At 37.9% G+C, this 10,000-nt stretch overlaps 1 protein-coding gene across 8 annotated transcripts in view; it reads left to right on the top strand.

Annotated features, from left to right (window-relative positions):
• The window catches only part of LOC113830095 (proton channel OtopLc), a 172,040-nt gene that overhangs the window by 109,641 nt on the left and 52,399 nt on the right, over positions 1-10,000 (top strand). For 4 of the 8 annotated variants that reach the window (XM_070136551.1, XM_070136553.1, XM_070136557.1 and 1 more), the window contains one exon: positions 5,615-5,677. The exons of the other annotated variants lie outside the window; for them this stretch is intronic. In XM_070136551.1, the coding sequence (XP_069992652.1) occupies positions 5,615-5,677 (63 nt within the window). The remainder of the gene's footprint in view (positions 1-5,614; positions 5,678-10,000) is intronic. 8 annotated transcript variants of the gene reach the window in all.

Below are 10,000 nucleotides of genomic sequence, written 5' to 3' on the forward strand. Positions count from 1 at the left end.
CTGATCAATATTGTCATCATCACTATTATTATTATTATAATGATCGCTGTTATAATCATCTCTATTATTATTATCCTAATATTTATCATTATTATCATTAACATTATCATTATCATATCATTAACATTATTATTATTATTATCATTAACATTATTATTATTATCATTATCAATATCAATATTCCTACTGCTGCTATTACTATTTCAATCATTATCATCCTTTTTATTATTATTATTGTTTTATCATTATAATGGTTATGAGTATGATTATCATTATTATTATTTTATCATTATCATGGTTATGATTATCCTTACTATTATTACCAGAAGTATCATAATTACTACGATTTTATTTTTTATCATTATTATTTTATCATTATTGTGTTATTATGTTATGATAACTAGTATTGTTATTATCATTATCAGTGTAACTATTATTTTTTCAATTTTATTATTATGATTATCATTATTATCATTATTGTTATTATTACTATTATTATTATCATTATCATTATATTTTAGTATTATTATTATTGTTATCATCATCGTCATTATTGTTATCATTATCATTATTATTGTTATTGTTGCTATTATTATTGCTATTTTCATTATTGTTATTTCTATTATTATCAATGCTATTATTGTCATTTTCTGATCATTATCATAGTTGTTATCATTATCATTATCATTATTGTCATCATCATTGAAAATATTATTGTTTTTATGATTTTTATTATCATTATTATTATGATTATCATTATTATCATTATTTTCATTATTATTATCATTGTTGTTACTGTTATCATTATCATCATTATCCTTATTATCATTATTATTGTTATTACGATCATTATTATCTTTATCACTGTTAAGATCAACGTTAGTATTCTTAGTTATATTTAACATAACTAACATTATCATTATTACCATTCTTGTTATTGTATCATCGTTATCATTATCATTATTATTATTACTATTATTATCATAACTATTATTATTATTACAAATTAGCCTAATGATAATGATATTGTTAGCATTATTACTATTATTAATATTATTATCATCATCAGTATTGTTATTATCAATATCATTATCCTTATTTATCCTTGCTGCTATCATTATTACTGTTATCCTCATAACTATTCATTTCGACCACTATTTCTATATTTGTAAAATAATTCATATCATCATTATCATACTCTTTATCTAAATTCTATCGATAGTGTTGCTAGTATTCTTTCATTAAGATTCAAATACCTTATGTAACTGTTATTCAACGTATCACCTTCAGTTTTTTTATTCTGTTTACTTACTCAAAGCAAAATAAAACTATAAACCGGGAAAAACCAGCTATTCTGCAATCTATTAACGTTGCATTGTCTCATTCTTCTGGTACGTTATAGCGTTTTCAATGCACTCTATCTCAAGGTCTTGCAAGAAATGTCACTGCTATGGTGGAAGCAACAACGGTGGTGGTTGACTTTTTTTTTTGTTTGTAGCATTTTTTAGCCTTTTTTTTATTCTTTTTTTTTGGGGGTGGGGGGAGGGAGGGAGGGGATTGTGAATGTGTTTGTGTGTGTGTGGGAATGTGTTTGTTTAACCGGGCAGGGCGGTCACAAAAGAGAGAGAGAGAGAGAGAGAGAGAGAGAGAGAGAGAGAGATGAGAGAGAGAGAGAGAGAGAGAGAGAGAGAGAGAGAGAGAGAGAGAACTTTTCACGCTTTTTTTTATTTTCTTTCTTTTTTTTCGGCTAGAGAGAGAAGGGAATAAGGGGTAGAGGGAGATAAAAGGAAATGGGGGAGAGTGGATGAAAGGGGGAAAGGGAAAGGAGAGGAGGAGACGGAAGGAGAAAAGTAAGGGAAATGGGAAGGAGAAGAGAAGAAGAGGAAATGGAGGGGAATAATGGAGAAGAAGAGGAAAGAAACGAAGAGGGGAGGGGAGGGGAGAGGTAGGAAGGGGAAGGGGAAGGGGTTATAAGTTGTAATACTCGACCTTGCCCTTTTGTGCTATGAGCAGCTGTACTTCCTGTCCTGGTTCTATGACTCATGGCCCCGTCTTTAACATTCTCTTGTTTTTTCATCGGCTTTTAATTCTCTCTTCTCCGTTTCCTCATCTATATGTATGTGTTTGTATATATATGTATATATACATACATATACATATATATATATATATATATATATATATATATATATATATATATATATATATATATATATGAATGTGTGTGTGTCTATCCATTGATATCTTTCTATTTATCTATACCTATTCATCCAACTATCTATTTTTTTATCTCTCTATTCATCTATCTCACTTCCACTAAGGAATAACACATCCAAAACAAATAAACAACCGGTAGCAATCCAGTTCCTGTACCACAAAAAAATACAAAAAAAAATGTCGGTGAATGTGAAAGTAAAATGTAATCCGAAACGAAGGCGAAATTGTCGATCTTGTCAAAATACATCAAAGTCAATTATGCTAATTAACTTAGTCATCCAACGACCCTATGCTGACGACCCGGGCTGGTTATTCCACGAAACAGAACCAACTCAATGAACATAATTCTGGCACTGCGGATGTTCGTATCAAGAAGAAACGATAATAACCTAGAATTTTTATATCTTACCCGACGCTACGAACAGAGAAAGAAAATAAAAAAGGAACATTAATAACCTAGAATTTAGATATTACCCAACGCTATGAACAGAAAAAAAATGAAAGAAACGAAAATTAATAACCTAGAAGTTTAGATCTTAATCGACGCTACGAACAGAGAAAAGGAATTAAAAAGGAACATCAATAACCTAGAATTTAGATATTACTCGACACCACAAACAGAGAATCAAAGAAGTAAACAATAATAATCTAGAATTTTAGATCTCACCTGGCGCTACGAACAGAGAAAAAGAAAACAAAGAATAGACAAGAATGGCCTTGGCACTCTTGGCACCCCGTAGAAGTTAAAGAGGAACGCCGTGCCATAATGACACATAATATCACACAAAAGGTAAACACCATATTGAAATCGTCCATAATGGCGGAGGGATACGCACCAACCTATATTTAAGTGTCGGAATTTGGAAATTACTTATAAAAAAACAAAAACAAAAAAACAAAAAACGAGATAATGTAAAGAAGAAAAAAAAACGTCACAACCGGTATTTAGTGAACTTGTCATGTCAACGGGGCACTCTATAGGGTGGTACTTTGAGATGATTAACATCTGTAGAACAACACTTACACTGCATATTCGGCCGGTCTGTTCAAATTGTGCAAGGCCCGACCCAATTAATATTCGTAAATAGAGCCTTGCATATACACAGAAATAGGGATACATATGTCTATCAAACATATTCATATTTATCTATCTATATGTACCGTAGATATACATGTCCAGACTGATAGATATTCATTTACTTCTTTGTATATGCACGTCCGTAATATTCATTGGGTCGGGCCTGGCACAATTTTAACAAATCGGCCGATTAAAAGCACTTGGAACTTTGCCGTGATCTTACGGAAATCGGCAAGTAGAAGGCAGGGAAATTTAATACTTCTTGTGGTTATTTGATTAAGAAGTAAATCGCAATTGGTAGCTGTATTGATTTTACATTATCATGCTTCTTGTTTGCGCACATTGAACGTCGTGTAATGTGGAGAGTTCCGCATATGTGGAATGTGGAACTGATGGAATGATGAACACGAAAGCATCATAATATGTTGTAAATATACTAGTTCCTGTATTTCAGAAATTAGAATGGCGTTTCAGCGAAATCTGAAACAAAATGGGAAATTCATTGGCATGGAATCCATGGTCTAACCAGTTTTTATTTTCTTTTTCTCTCCCCATTTCTCGTCTCGCCTCAGGTGTTTATCTTACCCCAAGCCACGAAGAGAGAAACGGGGCAAACGGACTTTAAATTCAAATTTATTAACAATCCATTATCAAAAGAGTCTTTTTCTTTTCTCGAGTATTTTTGCGCCTGAAATTCACGACAAGAAACAAACAGTTAAATCTCCCTCTGAAGTTTGAATAAAAAGCCGTTGAGCCAGTGGTCTCTACCCAGCCATATCGGTCCACCAACACCTGGTTACTTTAAGGTGTTCAAGTGGCCAATGTCGTGGGCTGGTTTGAGTTTCTTAGGTTAGATATATCATATTACCAGTTTTTTTTTATTTTTGAACAAGTTAGGTTATTGCTTGTGCTTTTACTTTCGGTAATATGTCTGTGGTTCTATTTTGGTCGTTTTGGGGGGAAAAATCGAAAAACGGTTTGGCACGAGTACGATTCAACAACAAAACTCATAACACAAACTCACAAAAACAATATAAATATCACACAAATACCAATATTGACCAACAATGGACGACTGATTTACACAAAGGACTGTCTGTATTTTTTTAACACAATTCTTTTGTATCTTTTCACAGAACTGGTTTACATATCTTGCAGATCTACATTATCCTCTTAGCTATGACTTTATAATCACGATCCCTTGATATATTCTGTTGACATTTGTTTCAGATTTAATTTAATCCCCTTCTACTTCCCTTTCACCTCAAACGTGAACCTTTTGTATTCATAAAACAAGGTCGAACGAACTTTTATTTCTCTCTTTTTTCGGGTGATTATAATGTCTGCAGGATTTATTAGAGCTTTTAACTTTACAATCTGCTATGTACAGTTTTATGTCTATTTGCTTTTTCCCCTGATTCTGCTTTTAGCCATTAGCCTTGCCTCCTTCTTTGCTTTTCATTGTTTTATTTTTGCTGGATGTTTACACTGAGATTTGTTTTATTTCCTCTTACTCTTGTTTTGCTCTGTCTTTTATGGTCCTATTTATCTTCCTGTCAATTTGGTCTTTGTCTTTCTGGCTCTGTCTCATTGTCCTTTGTTTCCCTTTATCTGTCTGTCTGTCTCTGTCTCTGTCTCTGCCTCTGTCTCTGTCTCTGCCTCTGTCTGTCTATCTGTCTGTCTGTCTGTCTGTCTGTCTGCCTGTCTCTCTCTGTCTCTCTCTCTCTCTCTCTCTCTCTCTCTCTCTCTCTCTCTGTCTGTCTCTCTCTCTCTCTGTATCTCTCTATCTCTCTCTCTCTCTCTCTCTCTCTTCCTTTCTTCCTTACCCTCTCTCCCTATCCTTCTTTCTTTCCGCCTCCCTTTCCTTCAATTCCTTCCCTCCCATCCCTCCTTCCTTCCCTTCTTTCCCTCCAACTCTTCCTCCCTCTTCCTTCCCCCCTTTTTCCCACCATCTCTTCCTTACTCTTCTGTCTCTCTCTTTTCCCTCTTCTTTCCCCTTCCCCCCCCCCATCTCTTCTTCCCCCTTCCCACTCCCCTGTCTCTCCCTCTTCCCCTCTTTCTTTCCCTTTTTTTCCCCTCCATCTCTTCCTCCCTCTTCCTTCTCCCCTGTCTCTCCCTCTTCCCTTTCCCCTGTTTCACCCTCTTCCTTCTCCCCTGTCTCTCCCTCTTCCTTCCCCTTTTTTCCCCTCCATCTCTTCCTCCCTCTTCCTTCCCCTTCTTCCCTCCCTCTTCCTTCCCTTTCTTCCGGCCCTCTTCCTTCTCCCCTGTCTCCCTCCCTTCCGTGACTGACCACCTGTTTCTCTCTCACCCTCGATCCAGTTGCCTCACCCAACGTTCTGGAGATCGCAGAGCCGACAACTCCCCGTGGCCGACCGACGAAAGGTCAGCGAAATATTAAAGCAGAAAGGAGTTTATTTACTGATGTGTTTGTTTGTTTGTTTGCGTCGTTTGTTGGGCTAACAACCGAGGGCGGAGCATGGAGGGACAGAAGGAAGGTTCTTGTGTTTGGGGAGAGCAATTTCTTTTTCTTTGTTTTTCTGTTGTTTTTTTGTTTTGTTTTTTTCACTGCCTCATTATCTTGGTGTTTTCTTTTATTTTTCTTCGGGTTTTTCTTCACTTTCTGGTTTCTTTTTGTCTTTTTTGAATGTCTTCTTTTCTTCCTGTCTCTCTCATTTACTACCTCCCCTTCCTTCCCCTCCTTCTCCTCTTTTCTCCTCCTCCTCCTCTTCCCCCTAATCCAACACCTACCCCTACTCCTCCTCTTCCTACAATCCTCATAATCCTATTCCTAATCCTTTGCGTTATCCTAGCCTTCCTTTTCTCATCGTCTTCTTCCTCCTTTCGTCCCTTTTCCTCATCCACCTCCTATTTCTTCCTCGTCATCCCCTTTATCCTTCGTCTTCTCTTCCACCTCCCCACCCATTGAAACCTCCTTCTCTTCTTCCTCATCCTCCTCTTTCTTCTCATATGCCTCCTCCTCCTCCTCTTCCTCATTCTTCTTCTCCTTTTCCTCTTCCTCCATATCATCCTCCTTTTCCTTCTCCTCCTCCTCTTCCTCATTATCCTCATCCTCATTCTCCTCCTCCACCTCATTCTCCTCCTCCTCCTCCCCATTCTCCTCTTCCACCTCATCCTCCTCCTCCTATCTCACCCTCCAACCCCATCCTCCAACCTCATCCAACCCTTCTCTCTCTCTTTACGCCCGTCATGAACCCTCCTGAACCGCCCGCCATGACCATGAGCAATAGCATGAGGAGACTCGTCCCTCTAACTCGAGTCTCACGGAAATGTGGTCGACGAACCGGTTCCAGGGTCGGGTCAGGGAGGCCGGGGAGGAACGCCATGTTGCTTGGTCATGTTACGGAAAGGCGCGTTGGTTCTTAATCTATAAATCCATTCATTTAAAGAAAGGGGGAGGAAGGGGGAGGAAGGGGAGGAAGGGGAAGGGGGGAGGGGGGAGGGGGTCGTATGTGTGAGAATGTGGGAAGGTGCATGAGGTATTTACGAGACAGGTGTTGAATGGTGGGGTTGGGTTAGGGGGGAGGGGGGAGGGGTGTTGCATGTACTTCGGTGTGGATTGGTATGTGGGGGGATGCATGTTATATTTCTCTCTCTCTCTCTCTCTCTCTCTCGCTCTCTCTCTCTCTCTCTCTCTCCCTCTCTCTCTCTCTCTCTCTCTCTCTCTCTCTCTCTCTCTCTCTCTCTCTCTCTCTCTCTCTCTCTCTCACTCACTCTTTCTCTCTTTCTCTCTCTCCTTGAGGTATTTTCTTCACTTTCATTTTTTTCTGCGGAAACATGAATAAATACACTATTTCTTATTCTATTTTCTCCTGTGTTGTTACGGCTGAAATTACTTACGATGTGGAATTGTGGTCACGCTGCCCAAACAGAGGTAAGGTTTGGTAAAGTCTTTTCTTCGGTTTATTTTCGGGCCATTTCTTGCATTGTCGGGTGGCGTTCTGCGGAGACAAACTGTGAATACTGTAATGTGGGGAAGAAATGTAATAAGGAAGAATAAGTTTGATAATAACGCTTGCTGTGTGAATCGTCTATTGGCTTTGCCCTTTTATATAACTGCACTGCTGACTTCGTGTGCGTCGCTTCATTCTCTATTTATTGCTGTTTGTTTTCTTCCAACGTCTGTGCGTTTATTTGTGTTTTTTCCCTGTTGATTCTCTGTTTCTTTCCTGGAGCAATCTATTATATCGAAGTTAACAGTGCTTCGATAATGTCCTTTTTCCCTTGACGGCATATTTCGTATACTAAGGCATGATATTTATCAAGGATCCTATGTAAAAACACGCCCAAGGAGTAGCGGTGGAGCCACTGGCTTCCAACCTACAGGACTGGCCTAGAAGAACGCGTTTTTTCCGTTTTTGTAAGGACGAGAATCCGTATTCAAAAGGGAGAGGGAGACCGAGATCCACTTCGGCTTCGAAAGGGACTAATTTTAGGCCTTCGGGTTTTTTTATTTATTTATTTATTAATAGACCATTCTAGCCCGAGATCACACCCTCCCCCTCTCCCCCCTTCTTCCCCTTCCAAAGAATTATCGCCATAATCTCCCAACCTTAATTTTCCACACTGATTCGCCTTCGCATTCCCATGGCTTTCGCATGTCCTTCAGATCACTCCCCCCTCCCTCCCCATAAAAGTACGATAACACCCCCTAACACCACGGAAGCGAGAGAGAGAGAGAGAGAGAGAGAGAGAGAGAGAGAGAGAGAGAGAGAGAGAGAGAGAGAGAGAGAGAGAGAGAGAGAGAGAGAGAGAGAGAGAGAGCAAGAGCAAGAGCAAGAGCAAGAGCAAGAGCAAGTGCAAGAGCAAGAGCAAGAGCAAGAGCAAGAGCGAGAGAGAGAGAGCAAGAACGAGAACGAGAACGAGAGCGAGGGCGAGAGAGAGAGAGAGAAATATCGTACCTTATGCCCCATTATCGTGCCTCGTCCCATGCTTACGACGACGCGAGCGCTATGGAGTCCCTCACTTCAGCAACGTGACTATTATATGTGCCGTCCGATGTCTCCAATTTTATTCGGTACAGTTATACCGGTTTACCCACATATCCAGAGCCCTGAAGGTCGCTATCCCTGCCCCTCCGCCCCACGCACACCCTGCCTTCAACCCCAGGGGCGTAGGGAAGGCGTGAGAGGAGGCTGGGGGAAGGGAAAGACGGGGAGAGAGGGAGGCCATGTTTGTTTAGGTCGGTGTGTGAGATATTCATTTTTTTCTTCTTTTTTTTTTTTGTCCTGTTTTCCTTTTCTTGTCTTTCTTTCTTTCGTCCTGGTCCTTTTTCTTTTTCTTTTCTTTCTATTTCTTTATTTTTTCTGATTTTTCCTTTCTTCTTTTCTTTTTCTTTTCTTTATTTTTTTCTTCTTTTTCTTTTTCTTTCTTTATTTTTTTCTTTCTTCATTATATTTTTTCTGTTTTTATTTTTTCTTATATTTTCTTTTCTTCGCTTTCGTTTCTTCTTCTTTTCTCTTTCTTATCTTCTTTCCTCTTTCTTCTCTTCTCTTCTCTTTCTGTTCTTTTCTTTCTCCTTTTTCCTGTTTATTCAGTTTTAGATGGGAATAAAAATGACTACCAAGGTGAGGGGATTAAAATGAAAATTGCAAATAAATCAGCAAAGTTGACAAAGGGTTTTTTTTCTCTCTCTCTAAAGCAGTGGTATTTACGAGCAAATTCTCACAAGGCTTTAAAAGTTTTCTTTTTTAACTGAGGTATGCATACTTGAATATATAAAGAGATGAATATATATATATATAAATAGGCGAGAGAGAGAGAGAGAGAGAGAGAGAGAGAGAGAGAGAGAGAGAGAGAGAGAGAGAGAGAGAGAGAGAGAGAGAGAGAGAGAGAGAGAGAGAGAGAGAGAGCAGGGATATATGTAGTTGTGTGTGTGTGTGTGTGTGTGTGTGTGTGTGTGTGTGTGTGTGTGTGTGTGTGTGTGTGTGTGTGTGTGTGTGTGTGTGTGTGTGTGTGTGTGTGTGTGTGTGTGTGTGTGTGTCTGTCTGTGTGTCTGTGTACGTGTGTGTGTGTGTGTGCGTGATATGTACATATATATATATATATATATATATATATATATATATATATATATATATATATATATATATATATGCATGTATGTATGTATTATATATATATATATATATATATATGTATATATACATATGTATATATAAATATTTATGTAGATATGTATATAAACATATATATATATAGATAGGTAGATAGATAGAAAGATATAAATGCATATACATATATATATAGATAGATATATATATATATATATATATATATATATATATATATATACGTACATATATATATATATATACATATATATATACATATATATATACATATATATATACATATATATATATACATATATATATACATATATATATATATATATATATATATATATATATATATATATATTCAGGGTATACATATTTATATGTCTGCATGTGTGTATGTATGTAGAAACACTATATACGTGAAGACACACATACAGCCACACGTACGCATACAATTGGCGTCGCCAGAGCCAGACAAAGCGAGCGAGCGGCGTCGGGCGCGTGTCGTGGGAGACTGAGGGAGGTTTCGTATTCATGAAGTATTTGCGGAGTAAAAAAAACCCGGCCTGGCTCCCGTAGCAAGTTTTCCGACGCCTTATGTTCGCGTCGCTGCAACTAGGGCGGC

Source organism: Penaeus vannamei, chromosome 22 (assembly GCF_042767895.1).
Source record: "Penaeus vannamei isolate JL-2024 chromosome 22, ASM4276789v1, whole genome shotgun sequence".
Classification (NCBI taxonomy): domain Eukaryota; kingdom Metazoa; phylum Arthropoda; class Malacostraca; order Decapoda; family Penaeidae; genus Penaeus; species Penaeus vannamei.